Genomic DNA, 17802 nt, shown 5'->3' with positions numbered 1-17802 from the left:
TTGTAATGAAAGTCGGCATATCAATGTAAATTGCAGATGCAAGAATTAACAATATCACCCTCCTTTCATCCATTATAATAAACAATGGTTTATTAGGGAGAGGGTGGCTCCCAGCTTATCAGACCCAACTCTCCCTTTTTATTACAAATGTTTTACAATTTCCTCTCTTCTATGGGAAGTGAAACCTATAAATACTATTAATTAACTGTATCTAAAATAAAATGATAACAATATTTTAAATGTGAATATATGGACATGACCCATGATCTACATTAAAGGAAATACCATATTTTTATGTAAATAACAGCACTAGTTATACTTCCTTTTTGCAACCGAACATCCTCTTTGCAAATTAGTTTACGATACGCACTTTGTGCTTCATATTCCAAAATGCAGTAGTCTTACCCGTGTATCACTATGCAGAATCATTTTGGGAAGTTGTAATTACAGACTGGTAAGTCAGATGGATACCACACAGAATAGAGAGGAAACAGTGTATTAAGATGGAGTGAAAGAGGTAAGCATGTTTGCTCCTAAAGACCTCCTGAGGTGATGAGGATGAGTTGAGGAAGAATTTGTCAAAGAATTGATATGAGGTGGGCTAAAGAGTATTGAGAAATATCAAGTTCTCTGTTGAAGTGTGGAAAAAATCATTTTATTGGGGGCTCATACAACTCTTAACACAATCCATACATACATCCATTATGTCAAGCACGTTTGTACATTTGTTGTCATCATCATTCTCAAAACATTTGCTTTCTACTTGAGCCCTTGGTATCAGCTCCACATTTTTTTCTCTCCCTCCCCGTTCCTCTCCTTCATGAACTCTTGATAATTTATAAATTATTATTGTTTTGTCTTGTCTTACACTGCCCAACATCTCCCTTTACCTACTTTTCTGTTGTCCGTCCCCCAGGGAGGGGATTATATGTAGATCCTTGTAATCGGTTCCCCTTTCTACCCCTCCTTCCCTCCACCCTCCCGGTATCACCACTCTCACCAGTGGTCCTGAGAGGTTCAACTGTCCTGGATTTCCTGTGTTTTCAGTTCTTACCTATACCAGTGTACATCCTCTGGTCTACCTGGATTTGTAAGGTAGCACGGGGATCATGATAGTGGCCGGGGGGTGTGTGTGGAGCATTAAAGAACTGGAGGAAAGTTGTATATTTCATGGTTGCTGCTGTGTAAGAGGATGTCCAGTTGCCTATAGATGGGCTTTGGTTCCCCACTCCGCACTTCCCCTCATTCACAGTGAGCGGCAGCTTTTAGGAGACTAACCAAGGCATCTGGGTCACCAGTTGTAAAAGGCAACTGGAAAGTATTGCACCTTAAAAAATGGTTACTTAGCTCTTCAGATGTCATATAAGACTTCCTCTTGTGGAGCTCCTCATGCTTTGCAACCTCCGCCTTGTAGCTTTGTGGAATTAAAGACTATACCACAGCCAACATTTCAGCCTTCATCATTGGTGATAAGACTGCAAAGATGATTTTGAGGTGAATTAGACTTTGATGATCAGATTTTAAGATACCTGAAGTCCTAACACTTTACTGTGGGTGTGATCTTGTTTGGAAATAAGGCCTTTGGATGTGAAGCCATACCAGAACAGAGTGAGTCTGAATTTTATCAAAGTGATGAAAAAGGACAAGGAGATGCATAGGCAGAGGAAGGTTGATCATGTGAAAAACCGTCAACAAACCAAAGAACACCAGTGATGGCTAGGAGCCACCTGGAGATGGATGGAGGTGTGAAACAGTTTCTCTCTGAGCACCAACAGAAGGAGTTACTTGGCCAGTACCCTGAATGTACTTACTTTCTAGAACTGTGATAATACTGCATTTCTGCTCTACTTGCAGTAGTTTGTTACAGCAGCCTCAGGAAAGACAAGGTCTAGCCTCTTTATTTATTTATTTGAAAATCATTTTATTGGGGGCTCATACAACTCATTGCGATCCATACATACATAAGTTGTGTAAAGCACATTTGTACATTCATTGCCCTCATCATTCTCAAAACATTTGCTTTCCACTTAAGCCCCTGGCTTCAGTTTCTTATTTTCCCCTCCCTCCCCGTTCCCCCTTCCCTTATGAACCCTTGATAATTTATAAATTATTATTTTGTCATATCTTGCACTGTCTGATGTCTCCCTTCACCCACTTTTCTGTTGTCTGTCCCCCAGGGAGGAGGTTATATGTAGATCCTTGAAATCAGTTCCCTCTTTCCGCCCCACTCTCCCTCTTCCCTCCGGGTATCGCTACTCTCACCACTGGTCCTGAAGGGATCATCCATCCTGGATTCCCTGTGTTTCCAGTTTCTATCTGTACCAGTATACATCTAGATTTGTAAGATAGAATTGGGATCATGATAGTGGGGGGAGGGGGAGGAAGCATTTAGGAACTAGAGGAAAGTTGTATGTTTCATCAGTGCTACACTGCACTCTGACTGACTTGTCTCCTCCCCATGACCCTTCCATAAGGGCATGTCCAATTGCCTACAGATGGGCTTTGGATCTCCACCCTGCACTCCCCCTTCATTCACAATGATATGATTTTTTTGTTCTTTGATGCCTGACACCTAGTCCCTTTGACACCTCATGATCGCATAGGCTGGTGTGCTTCTTCCATGTGGGCTTTGTTGCTTCTGAGTAGATGGCCCCTTGTTCACCTTCAAGCCTTGAAGATCCCAGACACTATATATTTTGATAGCCAGGCACCATCAACTTTCTTCACCACGGACTAGTCATTTTATAAGCCAAATAAACAGAACACGAGATCTGTTGTTTTCTAATAAAACCTCAAGAGGGAGCCAAGCAACAGTTGTGTATATTTTGGTTTATATATCCATAATTAGACAGTTCACGTGGTGCACTCTGATTTTAAGGATGGTTGCTGTGTTTTTAGAACCAAATTCCTCAGAAATTTTCAAGAATAGGTGTATGCTAGTTCTCACGTTGAAAAGTAGAACTTACTAGCATCTTTATTTTTAAACATTATCAAGACTGATAATTTACATACTATGATGTAAGTTATCAATTTTGATGTTTTTTCTCAAATATATAACATTATTGCAACTATTACCACAATGCCAGTTTAGAGTGTTTTCAATTTCCCATAAAAGCAAACCAAACTCACTGCCAGGAAGTTGATTCTAGTTTATACTGACCTTGTAAGAGAATAGAACTGCTCCTTAGGGCTTTTCAGACTCTTCATCTATGGGAGCAGACAGCTTCTCTCTTTCCCGGGGAATGGCTAGTGGGTTTGACCCGCTGGTTGCAGCAGTTTGCAGCTCTCAGTGCTCAACCTCCTCGCCGCCTTTAGGTCGTGGATAGAAGTATGTGATCTTCACTTTCACTTAGCACAATATTTTTGAGATTTATTTAGTTTATTTTTATTGCCAGATATTTTTATTGCATAGTATTGCATAGTTTCCCCTTGTTTATTGGCACTTGACTGTTAAGAATAATACTTTTAGCAGAGGGAGGGAAAACGAGCTGATACTACGGGCTCAAGTAGAAAGAAAATGTTTTGAAAATGATGATGGCAACATATGTACAAATATGCTTTACACAATGGATTTATGTATGGGTTATGATAAGAGCCCCCAATAAAATTATTTTAAAAATAAATTGTTGCAATAAACATAGGTATGCATTACAAAAAAGAATAATGCTGTTAGGAACATGTGATTTCATGTCTCTTGGTTGGACAATGAGGAGTGGGCCTAATGGGTTAGATATATGTATATATTCAACTTTTTAGGAAGCAGCTGCCAAATATTTGTCTGAAGTGACTAAAACATTTTACATTTCCACTAGCAATGTTTGAGGCTTTCAATTTCTCCACACTCATCACTTATTTTTGTCCGTCTGATTACGTTATGTGTTGCTTAATGCTGCTTATATGTCGATGACCCCATATGGTTTTGTGTGTGTGTGTTGTGTGTTTGTGTTTTATAAAGGAAAGCAGTTATCATTTTGTATATTATTTTTCCCTAATGATTAAAAAAGCCCCAAACCCAGACACTTGCCAGCCCTGGGTGTGAAATATATGCAAGTGAGGCAGAAGACATGGCTCTCCGCACTGGCTCTCAGGCTTTCTCTGGTAACAGATTGTAGGGAGGGCTTGGAGGACAGGGCTGCTCTTGCTGCTGAGGTAGGGCGGTCGGTGGGGCTTGAACTGGGCACACCCACTCTATCCTCACTTTCTCTCACCGTGCTTCCGTCCCTGCTTCCGTGCTTCCGTCCCTGCCTGCTCAGCTTCCGTGCTTCCGTCCCTGCCTGCTTCCGTCCCTGCCTGCTTCCGTCCCTGCCTGCTTCCGTCCCTGCCTGCTTCCGTGCTTCCGTCCCTGCCTGCTCAGCTGCTGCTGCTGGCCACTGCCAGCACTCTTACCCCTGAGATCTACCAGCAGCAGAAGCAGCAGTGGTAACAAAGATCTTTGGAATCGGGCTTCCAGAAGGTTTCTATATGGTGTTCACACAGTTCAAATCACAGAACATTCTGTTGCACAAAACTTTATATGGACATTAAATGATGCTCACGGTTATAGCCATTTAGTGGGTGTGAAGTGCTATATTGTTGTGGTTTTCATTTGTATTGATGTTGAGCATGTGCATAGAAACCATTCCCATATCTTCTAAGGGGAAGGGTTTTGTTAGTCTCTGGCTCAAATGGGTTACTTGTCTTATCACTGATTTCTAAGAGTTCTCTGTGTATGAACTTTATCGGTTATGTGAATTATAAATATTTTCTCCTAGCCTGTATCCTTTCTCCATTTCCTTAATGATGTCTTTTGAAGTAAAAAGTCTTTATATTAAATTTAATTTTTTAATTCATGAATTTATTTTGTGGATTGTTCTTTTGATGTTATATATAAGAATTGTCTGCCAAACATGAAGATTTTTCTCCTGTGCCTTCTTCTAGAAGTTTCATTGCTTTTACACTTGGGTCGACGATTCATTTTGAGTTGATTTGTGAGATAAATGTTTAAACTCATCTTTTTATATGTATGTGGATATCTGTTTGTCCCAGCAAAATTTGTTGAAACGACTTGTCTCACCCCTCATTGCATTGCCTTGGTGCCTTTGGTGGCCATAAATATAAGTTTTATTTCTAAATTCTCAACTGTTTCACTTATCAATATGACTGTACATGTGCCAATATCACACTATCCTGATTACTGTGATTAGTTCATCTCTCTCTGCATGTGTAGCTATCTGTATTTATATATGTAAGAGCAGGTAAAACAGTATTCCTCCTAGGGTTCCAGTTCATACATGCACAGATAACATTCATCAACATGTCTGCAGTCAGTAGACAGCTGAAGACCAGTTCTCAGTCATACACTAGTCGTAGTCTCTCACAGTATCTTCAAACAAGACACTTCCCTATGGGGAATGATTTAGGGTCAGGGCTGATGTGATTTTTTTTTTTTTTTTTTGGTTTGGGGTTTACCACACCCCAAGCTGTTTTATTAGTATATTTTCACATATACACTTCAATAGCTATATCACATCAAGAAGAGTTGTACAATCATTACCACAGTCAGTTTTAGAAACTTTTCTTCTTACACTCATCGTTATTAGCTTCCTGTTTCTCCCCAACCTCCCCTGCCATTCCCAAGGAACTATTAATCCAGTTACTATCTCTACTTATCCTGAATTTCATGTATAGAAAAAGTATATGAAATTTTTAACAAAACTCATGGGCATCTTCCCAAAGCATTGATGCTTTGCAGAAAATTTATGAGAATGCTGCCTTAAATATAGCACCAGCGTTTCGATAGCTCATGCATATTCAGGGAGTTTGGGAAGACCTCAAGGATTGAGCTGAAACAGGATGTCTGTCACTGGTGAAGTTCAGCGGCTAGTGGAAGAAAACCATAGACGTAGTTGTTAGCGTAGCTGTTAAAGTGGGAATCTCACCTGATGTGGCAGTTTCCGTTTTCAGTGAACATCTTGGCCTCAGCTAGCATGAAGACCAGGTAGCTCAAAGAGCTGATGAAGATCGTTTTATGTAACAAATTGTCACCAGAGAAACAGTGCCCTCTGAGATTCGCTCAGAAGGTTATGTTACCTGTTAGGGGGACTCCAGACAGGGAGCATCTTGATAGCTTTTCTTGAAGGACACACAATCATCATGGGGGCCTATTCCAAAGAAGTTTGCAGAAAACTGAAAACTGCATTGGTTAGAAAGGGGCCAAGTAAGTTGTGCCAAGGGATGTTAGGGAAACCTACCCTATCTGTCCTAAAGCCCTGATCTTGCCCCTTAAGAATTATTTTTGTTCTCATTAGTCAAAGAGCATTTAAGAGGAACACAAGTCTACAGCCATACCACCCTGAATGTGCTGCATCATCGAAAGGAGCGCCATTAGAGTCCTTGAGGATGCCGACAGTGCTATTTTGACATGTGTTAACTGAAAGGTGCATCATTGGGGAAGAGGTAGTTAAGACGGCAACCCCGTCTTCAGCTGTATTATAAGCCTCACTAGAGGATATGCTGAGAAACGTCTTCAGAGTTTGGTATTTTTATTTAGTAAAGATTTCTAAGATTTTGTAGCAATTGATTTTTTTTACGTGTGCTCACATATGTAAGAAGTAGGGAACTGGTGACACTGTGTTCATAAGCACTTGGCTGCAAACCAAAAGATCAGTTTTTATCTCCAGGGGAGAAAAATGTGATTTGCTTTTGTAACAATTGCTGCTTTGGAAACCCGATGGGGCAGGTTTATTCTGTCTCAAAGGGTTGCTATGAGTCAGAATTGACTCGATGGTAATAGTGTTTTATAAAGTAAGTATACATATGAAATATTTTACAATCAAAAAGTATAAGTCATTCAGCTTTTCTTCTTCAAAATTGGTGATCCTGGGCCCTGTTTCCATATAAAATTTAAAATCAGCTTGTCAACTTACACAGGAAAAAAATCCTGCTGGAATATTGATAAAATTTGATGGAATCTATAGATGAACTGGTGGAGAGTTTAAAAACCTTTTAAGTAGTAAGATTATATGAGGAAATGTTTAAAAATGATTTTAAACAGAGGCAACAACTGAAAGATACTAGAGGTTATCTTCTAAAGCTTATCACTTTTTGCATTATGAGCTTTAAAAATTATTACAGTTTATTAAGTGGCACCACTATAAGCCAAGACTACATCTGGTTGTTTAATGTTTTTCTTTCTTTAATTATTATTGACCTCCCATCAGTCTTTAAAGCAGTGGTTCTCAACCTGTAGCTTACGACCCTTTCACAGGGGCGCCCGATTCATAGCAGTAGTAAAATGACAGTTATGAAGTAGCAATGAAAATACCTTTATGGTCGGGGTTCACCACAACAGGAGGAACTGTATGAAAGGGTCCCTGCATGAGGAAGGTGAGACCCACTGCTTTAAAGAGAACAAGGAAGGCAGGTGTTCCATGAAAGACAGTTGGGAGTGTTATATTGGTGGCTTCTCTAGTGAAAATAGTTCTCCCTACTGTCACAGCATCTTCAACCACTGAGTGAAGACAGGGCTCAGGTCAGCCCTCTATTCAGCCCCTTACTTTTGCTCTCCTTGTCCCCCACTTGTCTTAGTCATTTCTAAATCTTACTCATTAGGACATAGTTACAAGGGATTATAAAATACTCTTAGCAGTATTCCTACCATGGTTCACCCAGCCCCATAAACAGCATGTCCACACAAATAATGTGTGCAGAAATATAACAACATTGTGGAGAAATGAGTTCTAGTATAGCGCAGCCATGCATATACTAGACATGCATGTGTGACATTTTGGCTTTGTTCACCCTCATGCAGTAATCTGAAAATGTTACTTTTGCTATTTGCATGGTTATGAAATTACAGATCGAGTTTGGATAGACCTCCTCACTGCCATTGAGTTGACTCTGACTCATAGCGACTGTGGGACAGGGTAGGACTGCCCTTGTGGGTTTCCAAGACTAAATCTTAAGGGGACTAGACAGCCTCTTCTCTTTCCTGCACAGTGGCTGGTGGTTTCAAGCTGTTGTTCTTATGCTCATTAGCCCAACACATAGCCCACTACACCACCAGGGCTTTTGGGATTTGCCCTAGTAATCAGAAAGCAGACAGTTGAAGCTATAGAGTTAGTTTTCTTAATTTAAATTAATAATTATATCCCGCCATTTTTGAGTCAGTTGGAACCTTGAAGACAATCTTTCCATTGAAAGCCACTGAGAGCTAGCAATATGAATTTTTACTCAATCTGTATTGACATAATTAGCATACTTGTCTTAGGTCTCTGGCTAGTAATCGGAGGAGTAAAGAAAAACTGCTCCATGACCTTCTTGTCTCAACAGGTGAATGTGAAAACGTTACCACATCATCTTAAGTGAATCCATTAAGCTGTGTTAGGGTTTGCTTATTTTAGTCTTTATGTTCTGTTAATCTCAGTGACTCGCTGCGAACAAATAAAAAGACTTACTTGTGTACCTTACATTTGAATTTCGTTATCTTTTTACTAGAACCAGCAGTTACTAGTTATATTATGCACACAAATATAAAGCTTAGAACCCTTTAGGATCATTTAGGATTTAAATGCAATTTCTATACCACTAACTTTGAGAAATTTGAGAGGGTGGAGTATCATCCATCTGCAACTGCTGAAAAGAGAAAAAGGAACCACAGAAAATGAACTAGTGAAATTGTGCACACCGTGGACCCAGATACAACGGCCTGAGTTGGAGAACACCTTGATAGAGTGGATTCTTTCTTATTTTCTTTCCAATTCAATCGTTCGATCATGGCAAGAAGAATTGTACAGTCATTAACACAATCAATTTCAGACAACCCCCTCCGCCGCCTTTCCCCAGTGACTAAATCACCTTTATAAGGCTCTGTGTAATCACATTTAGTTCTCGTGCGCCCTCCCTCTCCTGCCTTCCTTGTTTATTCCTGAAATCTCCTCACCCTCTCCATCTCCCACCTTACACACCCTACATTCCCTACAAATCCTGTGTCAGTTATTATCTCTGTGCCACTTCTGGGCTTCGTGAACTGCTGTACCCAACAGAACCAATAAAGAAGAGAAGTGAAGGTCTTCCTGTAGCAGCCTGAGGTGACCTGCCAAAGTGGTTCGCTACTCACTTGACCCAGAAAACCCTACAAAATCCTGCAAATCCAGAGGGTCGAACCTCCAGGTTCACTTCAAGAACACCCGGGAAACTGCCCAGGCCATCAAAGGCATGCACATCCAGAAAGCCACCAAATACTTGAAAGACATCACTTTGCAGAAGCAGTTTATGTGCCCAGGCCAAACAGTGGGGTTGGACCCAGGGTCAGTGGCCCAAAAAGAGTGCTGAATTTTTGGTTCACATGCTTAAAAATGCAGAAAGTCATGCTAAACTTAAGGGTTTAGATGTGTCATCGAGCACATCCAGGTGAACAAAGCCCCCAAGATGCACCACCGGACTTACAGAGCTCTTGGCTAGATCAATCCACACAGGAGCTCCCCCTGCCACATTGAAATGACCCTGACTGAGAAGGAACAAATCGTTCCCAAGCCAGAAGAGGAGGTTGCACTGAAGAAAAAGATTTCCCAGAAGAAACTGAAGAAGCAGAAACTCATGACTGAGGAATAAATTAAGCTTAAATAATAAAAGTGAAAAGAAAAGAAAGTGGTAAGGAAAAAACAGTAGCAATATAAACAATACCACAACAAACAATAAAGAAGACCACCATCACTATCCAGAAAGCCAGAATCAAGCGCGTGCGCACCTTGCCCCTGGAAGGAATTCAGGTTGGGAAGAGTATGATTTCTTGAAGGGAACAAAGTCAGGCTGCCTCTGTTGCAATTCCGATCAAACAAAGCTGGTGGATGACAGAGGAATTGCCGGTTTCAAGGGAGGTTTCACCCAAGTTTCTAAATTCATGAAAAGGAATGGCCTTTCTGTTGGAATGAGACACATTATAGACAACTTCTGCAAAAATGTCCCTAAAGTTTTTTTCTGAGCTCGGTGTCTCTGCATTAGATAGAATTAATTAATACGCATGAGGTTCCAATATCTTCTGACAGTTTGGCCAACTATAGCTGCTTTAGACATGTAAACTAGCCATTACCCATTACAACCACTGAGCACAGAGAAGGCTTCCTTCATTTAGCCTTTGCTTGCTCTTTGAATAAAGTGAAATCAAACCAGATTTTAAAACTGCTTATGCATGTGGTTGTCTATTGTAATTAAAAGGGATGGATGGAGTGTGATGTGAAACTGTGGATAGATATTATTTTCAGGACACAAGAATCATTTTTGTATTCAACAATTTAAAGAACAGGCTTCCCAATAGCTTGCCCCCCCTTTTTTCCTTCTCCCCTGTGTGGATTATCATTTCCTCTTTGCCTTTCTTAACCTCTATCTGCCTTTGAGCCTATTGTTTCCCCTTCCCCTCCTCCTCCTCCTGGTATCCATCAAAATATTTCTTTTGGTATGAACAACCTTTTTCCTGTTTTCTACTCTCCTTTATAATGGTTGCATGCAATATTTATCCTTTTGTGATCAACTAACTCCACTTAGCATAATGTACTCCAGATCCATCCATAGCATAAGGCATCTCACAGTTTCATTGTCATTGTTCAGTGATACATAGTGCTCGGTTGTGTATGTATCAATATGTATCCATTCCTCCACGGACGGGCATTTGGCTGTGTCTGTCGTTTTGCTATTGTGAAGAGCGCTGCAGTGAACGTGGTCTATGTGTGTATCTGTCTGTGCTGACTCTTCTTTCGCATGTACGCTGAGTTACAGGGATTGCTGAGGCACGGGGTATTACTACTACCAGGTGTTGGAGGAAGTGCCATTCTACTTTCTACAGTTGTATAGTTTTACATTCAGAGGGGTTTCTTTTCCTAGAATCTAAACTAGTTTTCAAAGTCACAGTTTTTTACAGAATGTTGAAAAAGCGTTCAAAAGCATATTACTTCAACTGGGCCCCATATAGCAATCGTGCCTCATGGCCTTTCCTGCAAGCTGCACCCCTAGATGCAGTAGTCATCCACCTCTTCTTCAAGACTTCTCTGAGAAGAAAGTGGGATGAGTGGATATGTGTGTGAGTCAGGAGTTTACACCGTGAATGATGGAAGTGGGTGTTTCTGCTTAGGGGAAAACAGCCCCAAATACTATCCACAAAAGCTTCAAGAAGGCTGAGATTGTGTGACAGCAGGGTACGTGACAGTGCTGGTGAGTGATGCTGATGACATCAGTACAGAAGGCATAGGAGAATGTGTGCAGGCGGCTCTGAGCTATTTCAATGATGAGAGTGATGGTGGACTAGACTTTGAAGAGGTCTGTGAGTTGGATGGTGATGCTAATGATAACGAATAAACTAAAATGGCATGTTTTAAAATGAAAGCACATTTTCTTTTACTGACTTTCATTTAATTTCAAAGACATTGTTTACCAACAGTTATGTTTCAGTTTAAGATTTATGAAAGCAATAAAATAGAAAAACATCTTGTTCTTAACAGTAGTTCTTTGTGCATTCATACTTTTTGGCTTCATCATGATTCCTATTTCCAACACTAGCACCCTCAAGTATACTTGGTTTAAGAAAAGACCTACCTTAGCTGAAGTTTCCACTAGATTAGTTTAATCCTGGTCACATTAAATCCATGGGATAGGGAAAAAAGAAGAAATAGAAGTTGAAAATGCTAACAAGCAAACACTGATACAGCTTGCTTATGAAGAGAACATGAAAGGTGTAGTGTTTGCAAAAACATATTGTACATTATTTGCAAAAAATACAGTGTTCATTTGTAAATGTAATACCATACACCACAAGTTTAAATGTAAATAGAGAATGAAAAAGGAAGCATTTATATTTTAAAGATGATGTTGAGCATACGTGCTCCTGTTCCCTGTTAGGTTACAACGGCACACTAGTCCAGACTTGGATAGCTTTTCTTCACAGTTGTGAGTAATTGCTAATTGTGTGGAGAAAGGGAAGTGGTTACAAGTTTTAAGGTAAGGTTTCAAAATAATGTAACCTGCATTTTCATTGCAACACACGACTGTTTATTCTTTCTTATCCTTCTAACTTTGGAGTTTGCATTCGGAGGCATTGCCTTAGCTGAGCTATATCATGTGCTTTCTGTAGACTGTGCTCAGTGTCTTATGTCTAAAAAGTCTAGAGTCTCCTTTCTTCCAGGGCAGAGAACGGGAAAATGACCAGTGTTTCATTTTTCACTATTTATCTTTATTATGCAGCTGTGCAATTGGAGGCCCTTGTGTATGAAGACAGATTTGTTCTATGGCCTCAGAGTTGGATGCCGGGGACGATGGCGGCTGCACTGAGCTGGCAAAGCCCCTCTATCTTCAGTACCTGGAGCGGGCCCTCCGATTGGACCATTTCCTGCGACAAACATCAGCCATCTTCAATAGGAATATTTCTAGGTATGCTACTCCAACTTAGGTTCTTTATCCCATTTCTAAAATGTCATCCCTGTGGATTTTAAAGTGTCTTGTGATTTGGATATTTTATTTTCCTCTGCCTTTCAAATGAAACATAATCAGCTTATTCAAAGTTCGGCTCATTTTCTAGTATTCAGTGCTGCTAACCTTAAATTTAAATACTCTTTTGGGTCAGATGATTGTGGACTCACCAGTCTTTTAACTTTATAGTGATGACAGTGAAGATGGACTGGAGGACAGTAACCCTTTACTGGCCCAGTCTGGGGATTCCTTAATGCAAGTTAAGGAAGAACCTCCAAATTCATTGCTTGGTGAAACTTCTGGTGCAAGCAGTTCTGGAATGTTAAATGCATACTCACTGAATGGAGTTCTACAGTCAGGTCAGTATTGTATGAGGTCCCTCTGAGCTTTTTGTTCTCTGATGTTGTCGTCTTTTTCACTTGTATTCTTTATTTCTTTATACAGATTCAAAATCTGACAAAGGGAATTTATATAACTTCTCTAAGCTGAAGAAAAGCAGAAAGTGGTTAAAGGTAGGATGATTACAATCCAAATAGAGTACTAAATCTTGTCATGGAAGGAAAAGTGACTGACTCATTCTTGTAGATTGATAGAGATATTTCTAGATATACATCTTTTATTTTGGACATGTTCTTGAGAGACTACAGAGAAAATATGGAGGACTCAAAGTCATTTTATTTTATTTTATTATTATTTTTTTAACAATTTATTGGGGCTCATACAATTCTTATCACAGTTCATACATATACATACATCAATTGTATAAAGCACATCTGTACAGTCTTTGCCCTAATCATTTTTTTTCCTCTTTTCTTTTTCTACATTTTATTAGGGACTCATACAACTCTTATCACCATCCATACATATACATACATCAATTGTGTAAAGCACATCCATACATTCCCTGCCCCAATCATTCTCAAGGCATTTGCTCTCCACTTAAGCCCCTTGCATCAGGTCCTCTTTTTTTTTTTCCCCTCCCTCCTCAAAGTCATTTTAACAGACATTTGTTGAGTACAAAGCGCAAGGAAAAGAGAGGACTATAGAAAAATATAGCAGATTAGATTTGTGCCCTCTGAGACTCACCTTTTATTCAAGAATATAAATCTACTTTTTTATGAATCCCCAAATAGTTCATTCATTCAGCAAATGCTATCTGAGCACATCCTGCCATTTAAGTACCATCATTGGGGACATATCAGTAAACAAAGTTCCTGCTTGTTGAGCCTACATTTTAATGTAGTAAGCCTCTCTATACGTAACTGTGGATGGCTTCTCTAAAGAGATCAACCTTCCCGTCCGAAGGAACACTGAGAAGGAAAGCGTAGTCTGTGTTTGGGAGAGAAAGTTGATTGGTGTGGCTGCAATGCCGTGGTGGATGAGGGCAGGTTAGAGAGCCCTAGGGCTTTGTAGGGCTTGTAAAAGAATTTGGATTTTGCGCTAGTTAAATGGTAAGCCATTGGAGTGTTTACAAGCAGGGGAATGGTGTAATCTCTGTACTCTTAGAAATTTAAGGAACCCTGTGGTATAGTGGTTAAGCACTTGGTTGGGAAAAAGACTTAATGTACTTCCATGAAGATTTCAGCCTCAGAAATCCTATGGTGCAGTTCTACTCTGTTCTGTAGAATTGCTATGTGTCAAAATTCACTTGATGGCAATGGGTATGGTTTTGGTGTCTGGTGATCCAATGGTTAAGGGTGTGGATGCAAACCAAAAAGGTTGGTGGTTCAAACGCACTCCATGGGAGAAAAGCTGGTGATTTGTTCCTGTAAAGATTACTGCCTATAAAACCCCATGGGACAGTTATACTCTTTCACATGAGCTAGATCACTGGTAAGTCATTGGAGAGTTTCCCTGCAGGGAAGTGTTATAATCTCTATACTTATATAAGACTGGTGATCAAACAGAATTAAGGATAGATTTCTTTATATTAAAATGAGTTCTTTCTCTATACTGTTCTTTTTTTTTTTCCTATACTGTTCTTGTGAAGATCTTTAAGTAATTTAAAGGTACTATTTGATTATTCTAGGCCCTTTAAAAGGCTCAAGTGTAAAATATTTAATATGTTTCAGTTCAGTGAAGTTTTATAGGCTGTTGGGAATTCAGAAATCTTTACTCTTAGCCATCACATTGAAAAAAGAAAAGGAAAGAGATAATTCATATGCCATAAACTTGATCCTTTAAAATTATATAATCCAGTGGTTTTTAAAACATACACAAAGTTATATAACCATCTCTACTATCTTAATTCCAGAACATTTTTATCACGACCCCCTCCCCCCAAAATAATAAAAAAGTTACCTATTAAGTCACTCCCCATTCTCCTACAACCTCAGCCTCTGGCACTGAAATCACTAACCTTTTCATCTCTATGACTTTGCCATTCATGAAAAGAACATAAATGGAATGATACCATGTGTCACTCTTTGTGTCGTCTTTCACTCAAAGTTCATCCATGTTCTGTTATGTATCCATACTTCATTTTTTATGGGTGAATAATAATCTATTGTATGGATGTGCCACATTATCTTCATTCATTCATCAGCTGGTGAGTATTTGGGTGGTTTCCCTTTAGTCATCATGTTTTCTGTCCTCCCTTATGTCTTATAAATAACCAAAGACCTGCTATCATCGAGAATTCTGGCTCAGGGTGACACTAAGTAGGTTTCTGAGACTGTGAGCTTTATGGAGCAGATAGCCTGGTCTTTCTCCGTTGACACAACTTGTGGATTAGGACTGCTGACTTTGAGGTTAACAGTCCAGTTTGTAACCCATTACAACACCAAAGCCCCATAAACATAGCTTTTTTTTTTGTTTTGCCTTGATACTTAACATTTCATTTGAATAGAATATCTTATGTATATTTTAAATACTTAAAGCCTTATTACTAGAGCCTTGTTGCTATTTACAGTATGCCCCTTTTTTCATGCCCTGTAGTGTATGCACAAGCCACTGTCGCAGACTTTATTCCAACTCGTAGTGATAGGTGTTCATTTGTTCTCAGTTGGGTTGGTAAAGAATAGTAGTGTTGGGGAAACTGGAATGTCTTGCCCTCAGCTGTTTCTGTCATTATTTTGAGGTGGGGGGCAGGAGTTAAGATTATCCAAGGGGTTGTCTCCTAGTAGAACTTACTGGTCCATTTCCTCCATGCTCAGAGCATTCTGCTAAGTGATGAGTCCAGTGAGGCAGATTCTCAGAGTGAGGACAATGAAGAAGAAGAAGAAGATGATGATGACGACGATGACGATGAAGAAGAACTGAATCTCAGCCGAGAAGAACTTCACAACATGCTGCGACTGCACAAATATAAGAAGCTTCACCAGAATAAGTATAGTAAAGACAAGGAGGTGAGACTTTCAGGAGAAGCCTCAGCCCTTCATGCTGGATATTCACACCTCTGGCTTTTAGTCATTAAACATACATTATTTTAACTTTACATCTAGATGGTGATGATTGTTATTGTTTTAATGGCAGCTTTATTATAATTCAACTTATATTTCAAAACATTCAGCTTTTTAAAGTATACAATTCAATGGTTTTTCAATATAGTCAGAGAGATGTACAGCTTTTATCACTAATTCCAAAACATTTTCATCACCCCTAAAAGAAACCTCGTACTCTTAGTCTGTCATTCCTTATTCCCTGCGTCCGGACACACGTCCAACCCTAGGTAATTACCCTCATCTACTTGCTCTAAAACATTCACACATGTGGGCTCATGCACGGTGTGGCCCTTTGGGTCAGTGCGCAGTGTCTTCCAGGTGCACTCACAGCGCAGCACAGTATCTATAGCACTTGACTCGTCCTTATTAGCAAACAGTGGCCATGCTGGATGCACTGTGTCTTACTCTTCTTCACTTGATGGTGTTCCTCCATTTCCACTGTTAGGAACATTTTAGTGTACGCTTTGTATGGGTCCAGTTATTTTATTTCTGTTTGAGTATACACCTCGGAGTCGATTTGTTGGGTCTTCTGGTAACTTTATGTCACGTTGAATAACTGCCAAACTGTTGTTCAAAGTAACTGTACCTTCTGGTTGTTTTTATTATAATTGTGCTTTGGATGTGTTTTTACTCTTCTTATACTAACAATAGAATGCTGGTAGTTTTCACTGAGAACAATTTGAAAGCTGTTACCTAAGCTTTCTGGTTTTTATCCGTATGTCACGTTATTCGGAATGAGCAAAGCATATTTGAAGACCTGGAGACCTTCCAGGTATTACTTAAGGTCTACAGTTACTTTAGAGAGTTTTGAGTAGTATGCTGAAACTAGGAACCTATAGAACAAATAAACAGTAAGCTCTCTGATTCAGATTTAAGGAGTTGCTCTTTAAAATCTAATCCCAAACACTTGGTGCTTGAAGTGTGTGCTCATTTTTTTTAAGTGCAGTAAAAGAATGTATCAAAAATCCTGAATTGTAATTATACAGTTTGGTGAATATTCTTTTAGTTTTGACCTGGGCAGAAGACCTTAAAAAGTGTTCTCTGTAACTCTCTCCTGGTTTTAGCCCTTGGACAACTCATTTGGCTAAATCCAGGAAAGAGATTTAAGAATGGACTACTTAATTTTATTTTAAAGTCACATTTGGGTATTAGTAATAAGTGAGACAAATGTATGTGAATTTGGGGGATCAATTTAAATAAAATAGGTGAATGATTTGCTACCCCCTATCGAGGGTGGAAAGAGAAAAGAGCATGGTGACATGGTGGGCTTTCACTGAAAGGTTAGGCTTCACAGGGCTCCAAACCACCCAGTGGCTGCATGAGAGGAAGCCTTGGTAATCTGCACCTGTCACGATGACCGCCTAGACAACCCATGGAGCAGTTTAACTCCGTCACCTTGGGTCATTCTGCGCCAGCACCCAACAACAACATCATAGGGAAAAGTGTGATTGTTCGTCTATTAGCATTCTGGCAACCCAGGCACTATCAAGCCCTGGCATGGTTATGTCTTTAGCTGCTAATCAAACGATGGGCAGTTTGAACTCTCCAGTCACTCCATGGGAAACAGATGTTCCGTCTGCTTCCCTAAAGATTTCGGTCTTGAAAACCCTATGGACAATTATTCTACTCTGTTCTGTGGGGTTGCTTTGAGCCACGCTCAATTCGATGGCAGTAGGCTTTAGACACTATGCGTAATATCGGTAGAAAAGATCAGATCACTGGGATGGCTGTTGTACTAACAGAATGCCACCTGTGGGTGGCTCTCACAGACAGATGGATTTCTTACAGTTTAGGAGGGCAGGCGTCCGAATTCAGAGCACCAGCTCGAGACCAAGGCCTTTCTCTCTCGGTCAGCCCCTGGGTAGAGTCTTCGTCTCTTTTCAGTGTCTGTTCCTGGATTCTTTTATGATCATTTTGCTTCTGT

At 39.9% G+C, this 17802-nt stretch overlaps 1 protein-coding gene across 1 annotated transcript in view; it reads left to right on the top strand.

Annotated features, from left to right (window-relative positions):
• Positions 1-17802, top strand: part of INO80 (INO80 complex ATPase subunit) — a 133329-nt gene that overhangs the window by 18221 nt on the left and 97306 nt on the right. Inside the window, exons 2-5 of the mRNA XM_075530736.1 lie at positions 12211-12396; positions 12625-12794; positions 12880-12947; positions 15591-15782. Of these exons, the coding sequence (XP_075386851.1) occupies positions 12254-12396; positions 12625-12794; positions 12880-12947; positions 15591-15782 (573 nt within the window). The 5' untranslated portion in view covers positions 12211-12253. The remainder of the gene's footprint in view (positions 1-12210; positions 12397-12624; positions 12795-12879; positions 12948-15590; positions 15783-17802) is intronic.

The sequence above is a fragment of the Tenrec ecaudatus genome, chromosome 14 (assembly GCF_050624435.1).
Source record: "Tenrec ecaudatus isolate mTenEca1 chromosome 14, mTenEca1.hap1, whole genome shotgun sequence".
Taxonomy (NCBI): domain Eukaryota; kingdom Metazoa; phylum Chordata; class Mammalia; order Afrosoricida; family Tenrecidae; genus Tenrec; species Tenrec ecaudatus.
The sequence above is the reverse complement of the archived record's forward strand: the minus strand, read 5'-3'. Positions and strand labels throughout refer to the sequence as shown.